At 38.8% G+C, this 19,455-nt stretch overlaps 1 protein-coding gene across 1 annotated transcript; it reads right to left on the bottom strand.

Moving 5' to 3' along the window:
• Positions 1-1,911: 1,911 nt before the first annotated feature.
• Positions 1,912-19,453, bottom strand: nhlrc2 (NHL repeat containing 2). The gene is made up of 11 exons (XM_056771695.1): positions 19,288-19,453; positions 18,840-18,992; positions 14,727-15,182; positions 13,812-13,933; positions 13,531-13,660; positions 9,678-9,759; positions 9,012-9,243; positions 6,894-7,016; positions 6,444-6,653; positions 6,131-6,347; positions 1,912-2,972 (listed from the first exon to the last, which is right to left on the bottom strand). The coding sequence occupies exons 1-11, from the start codon at positions 19,448-19,450 to the stop codon at positions 2,716-2,718; spliced, it is 2,145 nt and encodes a 714-aa protein (XP_056627673.1). The 5' UTR covers positions 19,451-19,453; the 3' UTR covers positions 1,912-2,715.
• Between the last annotated feature and the right edge of the window lie 2 nt (positions 19,454-19,455).

The following is a 19,455-nucleotide window of genomic DNA, read 5'->3' as shown; positions in this document are numbered from 1 at the left end:
CCTATACAGTTTTACTGGAACAGGATTGAAACAACCCATCCTGGTATTCTGGCTGTTCGATATGAAGCTCTGGCACGGCATGGTGAGCGAACAGTCCTTGTTGTATAATGTAGAGCGATGCTAAGGAGTTCAATCATCACCTGGAGCAAAGTTTAATGTGTTCTGGAAGCCCAATTTTTTATTTGTTGGAGTAGCTTGAATGCAGTAAAATCACCTGCCAAATGCATAATGTTAAAATGATATGAGGAAAAATTGCTAAACACTTTTATTTGAAGGTGAGCCTTCAAGATTTGTGCTTCTTTAGTCCAGATTAAACAGACATGTTCTTAGCAGTCCATTCAAATAAGTAGGGAGCTTTCAGTTTACAGAGTAACGGAAGTAAAAATTGTTCTGTGATTGAAATAAAGTGACCCCAATTTATTTGGAGGAACAAATGGCAACTGGGGACAAGCCACACTTGTTGATTGACGTTTCCGTCAACCGTCACTGTAACACCAAAACAAACATTTTCTTGTTGTTTTATTCAAACATCCATTACATTTTCCCGATTCAATGCTGTTTGAGCATTCTGGGGGTGCAGGTTAAGAAAATAAAGAAAATCAATGCTGTCCTCACAAAAAAATACGTAATAAATATTTTTAGGTAAACTCAAACAAATAACAAGTATATTTTAATATACTTTATGTAGTAAGTGTACTTACTACCTTTCAATACTTTTTAGGACTAAATTGCCCCAGTTTTTAGTTTATAAGTGTACTTTTAAAAGCAACTGTGTTTCACGAATTCTGACTTCTTTACAATGTTAAACTTGCTGTCTTCTCATGCTTAAAATGGTAAATTTGAGTTGGGTGAGAGTTGGGTGAGAGTTGGGTGTATTACGTATTATTTCTGTGGTCGATAAACTCCCGCAGCGATCGTACAGGTTTCGGAAAGTTTTTTTCGAACATATAAAATTGTTTTTATATACAACTTTTCTTGGTCCCTTATTGGAGAATTCTCCTGGAAAAGCACGCAAGCATGCTGGCCCTGGCCACAGGGCAGCAATGAGAACAGAAGGAGCATGCGCAGATGTCACTTTCACTTGTAAGCAGGAGAGAGAGAGAGCATACGTTAGTTCACTGCATTTTGGTGATGAATAATAATTTATTAATAAACTGTGGATATATTGGAGATCGTTTGAAACTGATAAATGGAGCCGTCCCAGCGCTAAAAGATGCCGGACATGAACAGCATGCCATGAGTGAAACTGATGTCTGTGTTTTGTTGACAATGGGTGCGCACGTGCTTTGGTTCTTTTTAAGCCGCACTGCAACAGGGTGTACATAGAAATATCCGATTCATTTGGCTCTCACATTAAATGTTCTTTTTTCTTATCTACCCTCCTGCAAATCCTGCAAAGACCCACGTAGGTCTCTGATTGGTCATGGGTTTCCATTTAAATATTAGCATGTAATGGGCACCGCAGTTTCTGAGGGAAATTCTTGAGTGAAAATCAACATACTGATGGCATTCAGTGTTTGTGAGATTTAAAAAGATCACTTTCAGCACAGACAGCATAAATTTCACAGCTCAGCTTTACAGGAATGCTGAGCAAATAATGCCAAGGCAATGGAGCATGGTGGCGGTTTAAGACAGCTGAGCGGGATAGCATATGGTGAGCAGGTGTATGTGTATGTGTGGACTGTAACTGAAATAAATGTATGGTCAGAAATCTCTGTCAGAACTAAACCTGTTGATCTCATAACCAAACACTTGATATCTCATTGTCACTGGCCTCTATTGTGATGTTTACATTCTGGATCAATGTGACCTACATTTCTAAATGGGATAATATTATTGATACACTGATATAGTATCAGTATGCCCTGGTTCTTTTGTGTAGTGAGGAAAATAAAATGCTGAACACACAAATGCTGAGAAAATAATCTTTATTAGTCTACGGCATCCAATTAATCTGTTAAAAGTGCAGAAATTGGAGGCTTTATAAAAGAGCAGCCAGCGGGGAGACAAATACATATATATTTTATTAAACAGGTTATAGCCAAGAAGGCTGCCATGGGAAAAGCACAACTCCATTATGCACTTAACGTGACCGCTTGATTTCCAATTATAGTGTATTGCTAATTGAAAAGGCACTAAAGCCTGCTAAAAAAACAATAAATAATGGAAATTAAATAGCATTAAGCATTAATTTATCTAGAACGCTTCCTTATGATATGATACAGTGAGAGAAATGTAAAAATATAATAAAAAACCCAATTGCGAAGTCCTGTCAAAGAGATGCTACATTTTAAAACCACACCGCATAATTTCGAACAGTATGTGCGAGCATGTGAGTAAATGAATGAAGACGGCAAATAATGATAACAAGATATAAAACAAACGCATTACACAGGCTTTATCATGTGAAATACCTCCCTACACAAACTGTTTAGCCTAACAGAACCACAGTAGCTGGGTACAAAATATTGCTGATAAAAAAGAGGCACTTTGCTCCTTATGTGTCCGGTCGGATCATTTTATACCTAGTGTGGCTGTTCATCCCACAAGTAGTAGCTGCAATCCATCAGAAGCATGATGAACATGATTTCAATTTATATATAATCAATTCAATCTCAATTATAACAGTATTTGTTAGCTATACGGCATTGTTCAATAATGAAATTAAATGTGCTCAAGACTCAACCCAAAAACCTGGAGGACAACAAGGTTGTTCTAAAAAGCATGCTCAAGCGTCACAATAACGGAGCCTTCATGGGAGGCAGAGCCAATTAAGAGAGGCTGTCTGAAGGACACCGCCTTCATCATACAAGCCCCGCCCCCTGAAAGGCAGCAGTAAATCCAGGCATCAAGCGTCAGCGTGGGGTTTGGGGACAGAGGGGCTGCTGGGATTGATGTGACGATAGAGATGGGTTCGGAGAGATGCCGGATGTTCCCGGTCACATTGTGACCTTCCAGTAACCACTCATTACCTGTGAAAAGAAAACATTGTGGGCTCAGTGTGCGGTCAAAAGCAATTCTTGTAATGTCTGATATTTCTGGCTGATGTTCGTTTGAGAGCCATTGATTCCTGTAGCACCTTGTGCTTGGGTGCAAAACAACACAGATACACCCTGCCAACATAATGAAAGATTTCTCTTGCAGGAAATGGGGACTTCACAATGCGTCCCTACCGTGGGGCTCAACAACCCATTCGTAGGGGGGTATGCCAACACAACACCCCTGGCTGTTTAGTTTCTGACTGTTCTTCCCTTTGTTCATCCTCTCTGAGTTGCATGCTGCATTTATCAGTTGTTTTCGTGCTCCTGATACAAACATGCTGCAGGGAATCAAGTGCAATTGTGGTGAAGGAAAACGCCTTTGTTTAAGGCATTGACTGTTTTGCAGTGTGTACCAGGTGTGTATCAGTGCCCTTGAATCAAGGGCAGACTACAAAGGCAAGTGCCGGATAGAATTAGGACGCCGTCCAATCAAATGATCCCTAGTGAGGTAGAACAGGAGGAGAGGAACAGAGCAAATGTCTACAGGGCTGGGATGGGTGAAACAACCATGTAAAACCAGTGTTGGTAATGTACTTTGTCATTAAAGGGATTATTTATCCCATGGACATTTGTAACCTTCGTTAGGGTTTCTCATTTTATATAGTCGTCCAAAAAAAATTGTCTCATGAGTTTGTTTAGATCCCCGTTACTGTTTATTTTCATAAATTGAAACCGGAAGTGTGCCAGTGTCTTCATCTTGCAAAGTGGTCATAAGTAGGGCTATTATAATGTAGTTTCGTATGATAGGAATAGTTCAGCCAAAAATGAAACTGCTCTCCTTATTTATCCCCCCTCATGTTATCCCATATCACTCCCATGTATATGACTTATTTTTGAAATATTATGGTTGCACGTCTCTTGACAAAACATGCATTTTACAACTAGTCATAAGACACACAAGGACCAATGCGATTTTAATGTTTTAGTGCCTGGTTGTGATTTAAACATTTCGGGTTTTGCTCTCAGTCTCTTTTTTGGATGAACGCTTCCTTTAAACGCTCAGGTTGTCTGATCTATAAAAACAGACAAGCTGAGACAAAAGCCTGGAAACAAAATCAACTACATCATGCATTTAGGGGGTCAAAAAATATAGGCCCCTCACATTTGTTTTCCATATAGCACACAAAACACATTAACAGTATTCACAGAAAGCGTCCCACAAAGTATTCACAGAAAGCTTCCCACAAATAAGCGCATACAGCGCTTCACTATCGTCAATCAATCAAAGTCAGGCAGCACCAATAATTGGGATCACGGAACCTTCATCGCCCACTGACGTTTATTTTTTTCCAATAAAGCCTAATGGGTATCTTTGTTCTGATTATGCACAATAACCCCTTGGGATTTTTGTCACTTCGATTAAGACCACCTGTGTTAACAAATTAGATGCTTGTTTATTGGATGGTACAACGTTCTTATGCAGAGCGTAGACAAATAACCCATGTGATGAGCAGCCAGCTCTGGTGCCCGGCAGGCCCGGTTCCTGCCAGGTGCAAAGGGAGGACTAGCAGATATCCTGGGTGGGCATTTACCACACACAATATATAACCGTAAATTGTTTTAAAGATCATTCCCCCCAAAAAAGGTACAATTATCATTTTTTTATCTCTGTGAAATTCTGACAACATTTCTCTCAAATTTCATAAAAAAGGTTGTATGTTTTGCAGAAAATGAACTGGAGAAAACAGAGTCAAAGCAACAGAAAAGACGATCTGAGATTATAAAACAGAAACAGGGTTTCATATTGCTGACTGTCACTCTTAAGGTTAGCTTTTGTTGGACTTCAACAAACACTGCAATATATGACTGCAAATGCAGGATTGAAATGATTTATGATGTTATAAATATAAAAAACACGCATTCATTACAGAACACTGAGAGATAAAAAAAAGAATTTTTGTTGATTGTTGCCTTTTATATAGTAATTGTGTGCGTATGATTTTAATGATGTTTTACGCATTAATAAAGCAGTAATGTAAACTGGACATAAATAGAAGCCTATAAAGTGGGCTAAGCACAATCTCCATCACTGAACGATCACAGTTTAATTTCGCCAAAAATCTCGTTTTAATGAATGAATCAATTACACTGTACAATGAACTTTACATCATATCTGCTGTTGTTTATGAGGTATGTGAGCGGGCAGCGCAGCTAAACTAAATAATTTGCATAGTGTTTCGCTACCACCTGCAGCGTGAATTGGGATGTTGAGATTGAGAGAGACAGAGATGGAGCTTTCAGTGATTACTGAGGGTCAACAGGTTAAAATCAAATAATAGCTGTTTGTTAACAACACAAAACAAGAGGGGGAAAACTCCCGTTATAATAAATGAATCAGACTTTACATGCTAAAATCAAAAACTAAAATCAAGCGTGCAGTGCGCCTAAAATTCCTTTGCCCAGTATTTTGCTTCCACCATAGCATGTAGCATGCTTCTCTGTTGCAAACTAAAGCCGCTATGTGACTGAAGAGTGGCGTTGCTTCCAGCCAATAGAAAAATACTGCAATTTTCGGTGTTATTTTTTGTTCTCATTGGGTTGGCCAGACATACGTTTAGGTGTGTTTATATATATATACCGTCCATGCCTGGAGCCGGCCCTGGTGCCCGGGCTGATTATCATTCGCTGGAGATGCGCGTTTGGGCAGAATTGGTGAAACAAATGTTGCAGCAGACGGACAGAGGATGAAGCAGAAATGATTACATTAAAAAAGCGAGGAAGAGCTAGCGGAAGCAAAAAACGGAGGCAGACGGAGATGGGTAGGGTGAGCTAGAAAGAGGGGTTTACTGTGTGGTAGGAGGCATAAAGGAATTGTTTATTTATCCTTGGACTGTCTCCCAGTATGGCCAGCTGGTCCCTGAAGCCTGCTGAAAATGTGTGAACACAGCAATCAAAGTAAGGAGCGCTACACTGCCACATATAGGCAAAACAGACGAACTACACTGAAACTGAACAGTAACTGCACTGACACTAAAGAAAGCGGTATGAAAGTTTCAACTCAAAACCTTTGTTTGGGTGAGTAACAGACTGAAATTAAGTCGCTGTGCACAAGAACATGACAGAATTATTCAGAAGTTGTCATTTTGTACCTTCTGCAGATAGGCTCCAGAAACTGGGAGCTTCTTCAGTCAGTTTGGTTCCAGCTGGAAGTGCCAGTTTCAGTAAAAGAGTGACAGAATGTCCTGCAGACACCACAACAGATGGCATGGTAAGGATCGGGGCCGATTTGGGAAGCCTGGGAACCTTTTTTACCAGAGGTGTGCTGGTGGGGATTGTGTCAACTGCTGACTCCCCTACAATGGGAAACTAACAGAAAAAAGACAAACCAGCCAGTCAGTCAAACCTTAGAAATGTGTATACACACATTCACACCTGTTCAGAAAACCCACATATAGAACTCACCATGGAGACCGTTTTGGCCTCAAGGTCCAGGACTTTGATGCAATGGTTGTTGGTGTCTGCCACATACAGAAGCTTCCGCCCTTTATCAAGGCACAAGCCTCCAGGTTCATTGAAACTGGACTCCAGGAAATTTGGACCGAGTTCATTCCCAGCCTTCCCAGTGCCTGCCAGAACCCTGCACTGCTTAGTCTTTGGATCCACCACTTTTATCTGCAAAAGAAAACATCTTTTATTCCTGAGTGCCATATAGTTAAAATACGAGGGTTTCTCGATCATGCAAAACTTCTGTATGGTTGCTAACTTGCTACCTTGAAGCTCCACATTTTTGGATAGTTGCTCTATATGTGCGCCACAATTTCTAGGCAAGTCAACTGATGTAATCTAAAAGTCATTCTTAAAAGCTGCAAAATAAACGTCACCCATTTTTTTGGTTGAGTTAAACAGACTGACCTTGTGGTTGTAAGAATCGGCCACATAAAGGAGGTTGTTGCCATCATCCCAAGACACTCCTAATGGATGCTGCAATTTGGCATCTATACCCTTGCCATCAATGTCTCCAAATGCAAACAGGTTCTGTGTGAAAACAAAACAAATTCAGATGTCATGCATACGCCCATGTCTCTTTATTAAGCAGGTGTTTTTTCAGCTGTAAGTATATGTATGTTTTTTTTTTAGAAAGGGGATCCCTCACAAAAGGCTCATCATATTTGGGGGTCCTTGGCGTTGTAATACATCTCCATAAAAGGGAAGGAAGGAGGCAGGAACCGGCAAACATTTAAACATTTAATAACAGAAATAATAACAGCCGGCGGCCCCTCACGGACGACCACCGGCGAACAAAACATAAATACAAACCACAAGAACATAAACATAAACTTAACATGTGTCCGGGTCCTGTCCTCTCTCTTCGACGGTCCGGTCTCTCGTTCCTTTTATATGCTCCCTATCTCCCTACGTGATTCGAGCCCGGTGTGCGCACAGCTGGCGCTAATTCACAATTACTCACCGGACTCGAACCACGGTCTCGCCCCGCCTACTCTACTACAGGCGTAAAAAATGTTTGAAAACACCAGGTCAAATGTACAAACCAACTATCCAAAATGTTAGCAAGGAGTGCGAAGCGCTAATTAATCCAATGACTGAATAAGATGAAGTCCAATCCATTTTCATTTCCCTGGCAGAACAAAAGTCTCCTCAAGGAATCAAGCAGCTCTAAAGAATGTCTGAAGAACTGCTTCAACGACCGGAGAAAAACATCTCATTTAAGTCGACGACGTTCATTAAATGATCAAAATTGCCCCACAACTTCATTTATTAAATGTCTTCTTGCATCACAGTAGGCTTTGGGAGCTCGCACTGCCAACAAACTTGTGGCAAAAACTGCTTTACACAGCATGCAATGCTTTTGAATCTGTCGTTCAATCATCTGCCCTAATTTATGACCTCATAAAAATCGAAATCTCTACATGTGGTGCGTTTCTCCTAAAACGATCTGGATAATGGCACCATTCTACTCTTATAAATCATGTGTGGGACAACAAAGCGCTCAGCAAGAGGAAATCATCAGATGCTGATCAGAAGACATTAATGGACCTGGGGACTCAGACAAAGAGTCTCGTATTCCACAGTACAATAATAACACTCTAGGGATGCTGACCCAAAGGAAATAAAAATAGTTATTTAATCATCTTCGTGTCCTTAATCCATGTATGTATAACATGAAACATTACTTTTTTAACAACACCCTAGTGACCCGAGGTGAGAAAAGTGCAACATTTTAGACTTAAGTACTTCTTTTCATGGTGTCTCAAACGAGAAAAGTTGAGTATACTTAATACATTAAAGTTTATCTAAAAAATACAAAAGACCAGATTTTTAAGTATATTAAGTACAAACTTAATGTGTGAAAATAGTACACTTTCATAAGTGTACTTAAAGTGCTCCAAGTGTAATTAAATAAAGTGCATTTTAGTGCACAATTTTTTACCTGGGACTCTTTTCATATAATAAAAAAACGATATACTATATAACTATATAAATAATAAACAGGGGTTGCCCAAAATTCAAAAATGACAGAAGAATCATAAAACTAGCCCAAGTTGTTATTCAATAGTAATCTTTTTCTCCAGTGGGCTGTTAACTTGTGTAACTGGATCGTTAAGTCAATAAATTTGAACTCAAGAACCAGATCAGACCGGTTCATGAACAAATCATTCAGACTGGTATTGTGAACCAGATCAACTGATTCATTGCATACTTCACTGAACATGTAGTTTAATATCGCCTCACCTACATCTTAATTTAGAAATTGGGTTTTTGATCTTTTTCAAAAACGCCGCCCTACAGCTCCTACTGAAATGCATCACATTTACAATTTATTATTTTATTAATTATAAAAAAAGCTGAACTCCTTTACGGTTCAATCTTGTAAATCAACAAAACTTCCAAAGGCTGTAAATACTTTTTATAAACACTGTAATTCATCGCATGAACCCCAGCTGTTTGGAGGCACCTATAACACATTACGCAACCATATTTGGACCTGTAAACAAAGTAGGCGGGGCTTACCAGAGGGTCTCTTTCTCCCCCCACCACATGTTTGACTGCTCCGTCCTTCAGAGAGACGCTCCGAATGGTGCTGCTCTCACTGTCCGCGATAAACAGGCACTCCCAAGGCTCCGTTGGGGCTAAAGCCAGGCCCGACGGCTGCGCCAGACCCGCTTTATGAGGGTACGCGTTATTTCTGTTCTCCTCGTTCCCACTGCCTGCAAAGCGCACACACGTTCCCTTTCTGCAGTCACTGGAATACAGATGAGATAAAGATGCTTGAGTCTGATTAGGATGATTATATGGGACGGCTGAAAATTTGGCCGACTTCATTTGGCCGACTCTAAAACGAGAGCCGGATTTGTGATAAAACGGATTTAATATCCACCATTAACATCTAATGGCATGTAAGGGCTTATCAAGTTTTTAAGCAAAATCTATGGCAAAATGTCTATTTTAAAAGTTAAATGCTTTTTTTAACTCGCATGTGACGTTAAGGCTGTTGTCTGTGAAGTAAATTAACGAACAGCATGCCAAGTTACGAAATCATTTTGTATCGGGACAATCAGATCCGTTTCCGCCAACAGAGCATTTGTAAGCCAGCCCAGAAAGTGACATCACTTGGGGAGTCTCATGGCCGCTTCGTATATGTACATCTTTGTCTGCACTGAACCGAGACAAGCTCACCTCCCCTTGGGAAGCTTTCCGTCCTCCAGGAAGAGAGCCCAGATCTGATGCGTTCCCGCCATGGCTACCCACAACAGATCACCTGCATAAACAAACACACAGTACCATCCATCCATCCATTTTCTACCGCTTATCCGAACTACCTCGGGTCACGGGGAGCCTGCGCCTATCTCAGGAGTCTTCGGGCATCAAGGCAGGATACACCCTGGATGGAGTGCCAACCCATCGCAGGGCAACACACAGTACCAAAAAAAGTAAACGATCTGCACTTTCTAGCAGATATTAATCTTTCTAAACATAACAAGATGAATTCTCAGTCGAGTGTGCATGAATCTGGAGGGCTTGAACAAGCTTCTGAAGGCTAAACAAGATGAGACATTTAATCTTTACTATGGGACAACCATCGTATTTTATCTCTCCTCATTGAACTGCATGGTCAATCTCATTATTAGATTTCATCCATGTATGCGTTTTAACAGGATAGAGGTCTAATATGTATTCTAAAAGTGTCCGCTTGTATACTGTACTGTATATAAAATAACATATGGGGTGTGCGGTAGGTGTCTGACTCGACCGTCTGTCACATGCGAATACATGTGAGCCATTGCGACTTCAATATCACTTGTTAGCCGTTCAAATTCGTATGACCGTCTCATTTTGTGTGAACTGTTCCTTTAAGTTCCTATTTGACTAATATTTGAAATCTTGATTTTTCATTTTTTAAAGTTCTACGTATCAAAAGACTATTGAAGTATTGAGTGCGCTGGAATAGGAAAAGAAAGAAAAAATAGAAAATTACGGAACGTTGACCCGAGCCTCTGCATTTACATTGCAAATTAGTTTTAGTAGCGCATTGAGTGCCACTAATACTCAAGAGCATTACCCTGCGTTCTCTCTTCGAGGAATCTGGAATGAGGCGCTCTGTACTTTCGTCTAACAATAGTCTCCTAATGGTACCGCGCTTATCAGAAACAATTTCGCTGCTGGGCTGGAGACTAACCATGAGCATTCATGAAAAAGCGAGACAAGAGTGGCGTGGGGGGAAAAGCGTGAGTGAGTGAATAAGTAGTGAGATAGAGAGGGGGGAAGCAGAGCTCTTCAAAGGGAATGGAGATGGATTGAAAGGTGAAAACGGAGGAAGTAGCAAAAAAGTAGATGAAATTGGTGATGAATGAATGAACGAGTGGTGCCGCAGGATTTACATGACACTTAAACTTTAAGGGGAAAAACAAAAGAGGTAAAGCAGACAAACTTAATGTAACATTAAGTAACTAACTGAATGATGACGGTGAAAATACAAGTTACTTAATAGACACTGTTTGTAAAAAACCTGAGCTGCGTGTATGAAAGAGATGATGAATCGAAGAAAAAAAATGCAAGATGAAAATAATACACAAAATTCTGATATTTCACAAATGTCTGATATTACACAAACTTCGGATTCAGAAAGTGACCAAGAAGTGTCTGTAGCCTCTGTAGAAGATAAGAGAGGCCACATTACAGTGGCTACAGTTTAGAAAGAATGAAAGACTTTCTACAACGTACAAAAGGATTGAGAAATGTTGAGGTGATTATGTTTTTTCAAGATCTCTCTCTGTTTGTGGACTCAGCAAAAATCCTAATGAAGCAAAAAGGTGGAAAATGTTTGTCGATTCCAGAGGTGTATAGCTTAAGGAAGATTTTGCAAAAAGAACGTGATAAGAAAAAACAAAATGGTTCATAAGAGTAATGAAATTACATTTTTTACATTTGTCTTTTTTCAAAATAATTTTGGCCAATGTTCTTGAGAAAATACAAATGAAAATGGTAAATTTTTTCTGGGACAATTTACACTGGCTACCTAGGGCGGTGTTGTATCTCCCGAAGGAAGACGGAGGACAAAGCATCGTACATCTTAAAGGGAGGAAAGCAGCCTTTAGGCTTCAATTTCTTCAGAATTTTTTATATAAGCCAAAGGTATCATGGAATGGTCCAGCGGCTTGCCTTCTTAGTAAGGTTGGTGGGTGGGGATTTGGGAAAAATCTCTTTTGGTCAGACTGTTCTAATTTGGATTTGAAGTGTATCTCTCCTTTTTATGAAAGTATGAGAAGAGCTTTGTGTCTGGTTCAGGCCAGGAGGTCTTTAGCTTACAAGTCTTTACACTGGTTTTTGGAAGAACCTCTGATTAATGGTGCACATTTGGATTTTTGTGGCAAGACATCAATTTGGCCAAAAAGAGCTCTAGTAGATTCCAACATAGTGAAAATGAAAAATCTAATTGAAGTGGCTGGTAATGCTCTGGACAATACCATTGCGGTTGCAAAAAAAATTGACATAAGATCAACAAGGACAGTTCAAATGCTGTTGGAAAGATTTAAAAAAACATTGAGTGAAGAGGACTGGACTTTTTTATCATTACAAACTATCCCAAATGAAATGGATTGTTTTCCAAGCATGGTGATACAAAAGACTATTTTCAACACAGAGAGCTCATCATCTACTTCAAAAGTTTTAAGAGACATGGTCTTTGAGTCAATGGGAGGCAAGAGTTTGTATCAAGTATGTGTTAAAATGATAAATAACGAGAAACTACAACGTGTGGATACGCCTTGGAGAGACCATTTAAATGTTGAGGATGATATTAAGCCTTGTTGGGGTTCATTGTACAAGCCACCATTGACTGAAAAAGTTGTAGATCTTCAGTGGAGTGTGTTGCATGGCATTATTGAAGTAAATGCTTTTGTTTCAATTCTGGATCCAACTGTGCAGGATAAATGTGTTTTTTGTGATGAAAAGGAAAAAAAAAATCATTTTTTACACAGTGTGAGAGACTGAGATCTTTGTTTGTTTTATTGCAGACTTTATTTTCTTCTGTTGATGAGATGTTTAGTATGACGGTGTTTATTTTTGGGTTTAAATATTGTAAAAGGAAAAAAAGGAAAGGATGGCTGTTAAACTTCATTCTGAGACAAGCAAAAATGGCTATATACTTTAGTAGAAGGTACAAAGTGACTCATGACACAAATTCTGATGATGGAACTGTTTTTAAAGGGCTTTTCAAAAAAAAGAATAAGACATGATTTTTTTTTTATTTTTCTATGAAGGAGATGGAAAAGTTCAAAGAAATTTGGAGTGCAGAAAAATTGTTGTGTTGGGTAGAAAATAATGTCTTACTCTTGACTGAGAATATTGGATAATCTCAGTGTGTAGTGATAAAGGGTTTGTTGTTTCTTGCTAGAATTCTGTAATTAAATAAAGGTGTTAAAAAATCAAAATCTCTCTCTCTCCCTGAGGGACATCATCTGGTCTTGGGCAGCTTCACATTAAGATACCGGCATTTCAAATGCAAGCCATAAAACAAAACAGCGATCAATGGCGAAACAATTTGTTGAAGGGACTGTTTATTTGCAGCCACAGCCACATGAGTTCCTATGATCATATCGCCTTCTTTTCTTTGAATTTGAACTCGGGCAACACTGAAACATCAGCTCTTAGTAGGTTAGGTAACGCAATTTTTTCTCCAGGGCCACGCCGCACAACAAGAGGCCATTTTAACAGAACAAAGCTGATTTTTTTTCTGACCCGTCGCAGTACAACACTTGTGAAAATCAAAGGCGAGTGTGGTATCTACAAAGAGAGCACTTCTGAGAATGTTCTCATGATTCAAAGATGGACAGGGCAGATAGGCAAAGATGTGAAGAGGAAAGAAGGATGAATACAAAGGCTGTAAAAACGCTCCCTGTAGAATAAAACGCAGATTCGCATGATATCACATTTTATGAACGAGGTTGAAAGAGGAAAGCAGTGTGACCCTAATTTTAAAGGAAGAAGTAGAACATACTGGAAGAGACTGAGCAGAGGTGGGGATCAGTACCTGCGTTGCCTAGGGTAACGTCCCAGGGAGAGCTGATTGGCTGTTGAAGTCCCAACGCTCCGCCTTCTTTATCAGTGCCTTGCTCCCCGATGCCAGCTAAAGTCGAGACGTTTTTCTCTAAAAGGTCGATCTGAAAAGGGAACAAACATCATCAGATTTGATTGAGGACAGACATAAATGGTAACATGAGGGGTTTTGTGTATTTGAAGCAGCAATCAGAGTTAATCTGGGTCGAGAGCTGCCAGCAGGAATTCTGTCTTGACCTGATTTCACTGATTTACCTTTCTAATAAGGTGGTTCTCTGTGTCGGCCACGTAAACCGTGTCTCCCTCCATGAAGACCCCCTGTGGAGAACTGAACTGGGCCTTGGACAAATTTCCATCTCGCTGTCCACTTGTGGGACCTAAAAAAAGAAACAAAGCAAAGATAAAGGGTTGAAAATAGCCTGGAACATTCTCTGAATCTAAAATTAGCAGATTTTAATTTAGTCCCCATTTACACCTGGCACTAACAGTAATGATTGACAAAGCTAAATACCGGTGTAAATAAGATTTTGCGTGTTTGGTGATCAGATCACTCAAATTTTTTTTATTATATCAATTTTTTTTAGCTATTAAGATTAAGAAAAACATAAAAAAAAAATTTAAATTTTTTAAAAAAAATAGTCATAATACTATAACAAAAATATATAATAAAAAAGGAATATAATATATATTATTTTTATGTAATTTTTTTGGTAAAAATATTATAATTTTTATTTTAATAAAATAACTTACAAAACAACAAAAAGAAATGTAATAATAAAAACATAATAATTATTATTATAAAATATAACATAATGACAATAAAGACTATAGTATTTATTATTATTACAATAATTGTATAATAATTATTATCATTATAATTTTTTATTTCAATTACTAATTGTGCTTTTTAATTTTAGCATCAATCGGATACAAGTAATCTATATTGTGATTAAATAATTAAATAATAACCTGATCACAAATGTTTCCGGCAAACATATTTACAACACATTGAGATGTTATTATGAGATGTTATTACCGAGTGTAAACAGCTGTCGCTCTTAGCTAACCACCTGTGAATGGATCACAAATCTTAATACCAGGTGTAACAGGATCACAAAAATGGCACATGATCCGCGGAAGAAACGAGTTGTTTGCTTTACCAACTCTTACCCCCTACAGAATGTAGCACCTGCCCAGTATTGGAGACCACCAGTATCCTGTGGTGTCCTGTGTCTGCGATCGCCATCCGCTTACTGCTGGGGTCCATGGCTATTTTCCCAGGGAAGGAGAGGATGGAAGGGAGCAGGGAGTCTTTATACAGTTTGATTCCCACACTGTGCTTCTTCAAAAGACCCTTTTCTCTGTAGTGCTTGAGAGCCGCCGCAGTAAAAAGGAAGAGTCGTTCCCGATGACCCTCGCCCACCAGGGAGAAAAGCAAATTGCCCCGGGGTCCCAGCAGCACTAGCGTGGGCCAACAGGACACATCCAGTTCCTGCCACAGACGAGCATCGCTGTCGTTCACTACGGGATGGGTGATGTCATATCTTAAGACTGCGCTGCGAACATTCTCCAAGACTTTTTCGTTGGGGAATTTAGCAGAGTGAACACCTACCATGACCAGACCATCTGTGGTGATGAAAGAGATGAGAAAGAAAGTGGGCATAAGGCATGTTGCTGTCTGACTTGGCATAAGGTTTGAACCACAGTGCACTGGCTATTCTGGACAATAACGAAAGATTGAAGAATATTTTTGAAGAATTGGTAACCAAACAACAGCAGCACCCGTTGACTTGGTTTTGTGTCCATTCAATGGAAGTGAATGGATACGGCCAATGTTTGGTTACCAATATTCTTCAAAATATCTTTTGTGTTCTGTGGAAGAAAGAAAGCCATTCAAAAAAAAAATTGAAATAACAAGAGGGTGAGTAAATGATGATTGAATTGTATTTTTAGGTGAACTATCCCTTTAAGAACATCTTCCGGAACCAGCTACAATAATATATAATATTATTCAATATGAAGTAATTAAAACAATTCAGGCCGCTTCGATAACTGCATTTAAATATATTTCTTCTAAAGCCAAAGTATTTTAATGGGGAAAACTTTATTAAAATGCCCTGAGGTAAATTTAGAGTTATTGTAAAAAGGTACTTTAGTGAAAATTTGATGAAATAATACATTTTATCTAGTTCTGGCCATAAATCAAAAGGTAAAGATAAAAAGGAAAACTTGCTGTAATTATTTTTGTGAATGTATTTTGTGCTTGATTAAGATTTTCAAGGACACTTATTTTGTTCCTGTTCAAAGAAAACCAATTCAGGTCACACAAAGCTTTTCCCCATCAACAACACATGGAAACACATTGCGTTGGAGTGTGAGTTATTGAAGTTTGACACACTTTGTGAATATAAAAATCTGAAAGAACCGTCTTTTGTCTGCATGTCAATTTGCTGAATATTCATCGTTTTTGTTTTTCAATGGTAATAAAGCAAACTATTGATAACCAACCCTGGCGTTTTCTTTCTAAGGAAACAAAGACTTGATGGATTGCGGGGCTTACACACTTTATAAAATGTCCTTACTTTTCTTTCTGAAATGAGAATATAATGCATTTGTAGACATACCCTTATAAGAGAAAAGCAAAAAATAAGATAAACATATATATATAAACAGACTGAAAGAAAATGCGGAAAAATGGCCCATTAAAGAAATATATATAAAATGACAGTCCTATAGGTAGATATCTTAACACGTGCTACTGAATGCAATGTGTCAAAACCCATCAAGAAAACACAGAGGACTTGATTGAAAGCTTGTGCAGCCCCCAGGCATTCCATTAAACCCAATGCACTCTGTTTCTCTGTTTGTTCCAGTCTTACACTGCGCTACAGTCTGGGTTTGCTTTGCATCACTTCGTCTAATTTAGCAAAAATGTCAGAACTTGTCACGAAAGTGACATTCCTCTGTTCTGTATCCCTGGGGTGTGCAATATGGCTATTGAAAAAAGAAGAAGACAGAAATAAGATGCACGCTGGGACGGCCATCCCATTTCTATATGCTTTTACCTTGCTTCCCCTTTGCCTACAAATGATTTTAAAATACACATGGTGTATTTTAAATTTAAGTTTAAAACGATAGACAAACATCAATCACGTTAACTTCACATATTCCCACATAACAAGCAAGCAGTTTAGCCATTGGTGTCCATTTGGTGTCGAGATATCAATACTGGGGACGTGATTTTCATTCTTACACTGTTTAGTGTCAAGTTGCGATCTTACACTCTCTCAGTGTTTCCCCTACCATTACCTCAGGGGGGTGCCCGACCCTTCCAACGGCACCCCCTGCCCCCCTCGAAGGTCAAAGTTCATTTTATTTTCTATATAGCACCAGATCACAAGAGAAGAGCGTTTAAGGATACCTTTCCTAAAGAACATGTCTACACCTTTTCATTACATTTATTACTATTTCTGTAGTTTAAATTGAGAAGCATGTCTACGTAACTGAGTTGTACACATCCCGCACACTTCTCAAATCTTCATATAGCGCCAAATTCACTTCATTTCAACCCTTTCCGCTCTGAAACGTAACTTCTCCCCCCAAGATGCATCGCATATAAAGACCTGCAGACACCATGAGCAGGTACATAAATGGACACTTTTACTGTAACCCTTAACTAAGTGAAATGCAGCAGTAATAAAGTATTTTTAGCTGTCAGTCAGTTTACTGTTTGCAGTATAGGTTTGTGACATTATAAACCATAACGTCCTGTATATACATTAAGCATTAATGATATTAATAATATCAATAGCATTAATAATCAGCATGTTTAGAGCATTTCATAATGAATTATGTTTTAATCTGAGATCAGTTCTAGTATGAATGGCATGGAAAGGCTACTTGTTAGTAACTTTGTAAGTACTTCTGCTCATGATAAATTCATAAATTCAGTCATTACATTTTGTTGTCAGCAGTTTTATTAAATATTAACATAGGCCGATCGCTTTGGCACCAGCCTACAAACTGTGGGTATCAGAATATAAAATAAATGGCCTGATAAAACATTAGATGGTCTTTTTATATACATATTCGACTGGGTTCAATTGATATAATATTATTTATTTGAAAAATAAAAGAATCCGGAAAATATAGAGTCCGCACATTCCCCCCCCCCAAAGCCATAAACAAAGGGGGAACACGGTCACTTGTGTCTCTTTTTCGAAGACCCGGTGCTTTGACTAAATTCACAGCTCTAACAGAAATGAAAGATTGTAATAGTGCAACAGTATGTTTTACCATATCACAGACTTCCTTCCAATGATTATCAATTAATAACCTTTCTCTCAAAAATATATTTTAATAAGGTGTGAAAATGTTAATCGACTATTGCAAGAAAAAAAATTTGTCCACTAAAACAAACAGCACACCATCTCAATGGTATGAACAAAGACAAAAGTCTTGAGCTTTAAGAAATATGTGGAAGCGGGATGAGGGGGTTTGTTCCACTCCTGCCCAGTAACAGAATGTACCGAAAGAAGTGCCAAAGATGAGGTATGCATCAATGTGTGAGATATGCCAGCAAGTGGGCTGACGGCTGCCTGGCCAGTTTCCTCTAGATGATCCCAGAGAAGTGGCTACCGATGGGCTACTGACAGCTGAGACTGATAATACTGTACACAGAGCTGCTATAATACGCCACAGGCCATCATAATGGTGTTTCTAGGTGAATCTCTGAGCCCCAGACCTGTCTCTGGGTAATTAAGTCTCATATATGTTAAAGTTCAAAGATAATACAAAGCATTGCTTGCTGGACTCTACTAAAATAGATGCAAGTTTAAGAGATTCTTGCCTTAGTGAACCCTGGGCATGAGCTACTCTGGAATATTTATAAGGGTTTAGAAAATTCATAGGAATTAGATAATTACTGGATTCGCTATTGAGAGAGGCTTCATCGTAATAGGTATTGTTTTGACCTTAACATGTACTATACAGTGTACTGTACATACAGTAGATATTTTAATGGTATGTACATTTAAAAATAATGGTGTGAGAGAGTTTTAAAGTTATTGAAAGATTGTAGGTTTAATTCCAAGGGAACAAATGGGAAAGATGTAATGCATGTAAAATGTACAACCCAGGGCATAGGCTATTGAATACATCATTCACTCGAAGCCTTTCTCATCTTCAAATAAAATATTACCCTTAATCTCCCACTTATAAAGCGCATTCTGAAAGGAAGTAAGAGCATCTGTTGTCCCTTATTTGAATTCAAGCATGCTGTACCTTCTACTGAGTGACTCTGCTCCAGCTGGTGTAGATCAGGAAGCAGGTGCATGCAGTTTATGCAGCAATATGTGAAGAAGTCTAGCATCACCACTTTGCCTAACAACTCCTTCTTGAATGACAGAGGGCCGTCTGTGTTCAGCCATTCCAGTCCTACAGGTTTAAAAGGAAATGGTTAAAAGTTATATATAAAGTTTGTTTAATCTGATCATCTTGATTTTGTATAATCACCACAGCCAAATAAGAACTAGATCACTCGCTGCAACTGCTCTTGATCGCAACATACTAAACGATCTATAATGTTATTTAAACACAGACAGTCATTTATCAATATGTCAAACGATTACGTCATGCCAATAGTCGATTCAGGATTGATCTCAAGTTTAAAGCCACTCCCAGGCTTCAGATGAACTACTCCTATCACCACTGAGTTCATTCACACTCTTACCTTCTTCAAAATCCGGGATAATCAAATCATCTTTCTCGTCTACTTTCTTCAAATACTGATGTACGAGATTTTCTTTCTCTTCTTCGGTCGTCGCGTCGTCCAAAGCGCAATCTAACTGGCTCTGAATGGAAAACAGAGCTGTCAGTTTACTGTAAGACGCCATGATTC

The sequence above is a fragment of the Triplophysa dalaica genome, chromosome 17, assembly GCF_015846415.1.
Source record: "Triplophysa dalaica isolate WHDGS20190420 chromosome 17, ASM1584641v1, whole genome shotgun sequence".
Taxonomy (NCBI): domain Eukaryota; kingdom Metazoa; phylum Chordata; class Actinopteri; order Cypriniformes; family Nemacheilidae; genus Triplophysa; species Triplophysa dalaica.
This window is presented reverse-complemented; position numbering and strand designations above follow the sequence as displayed.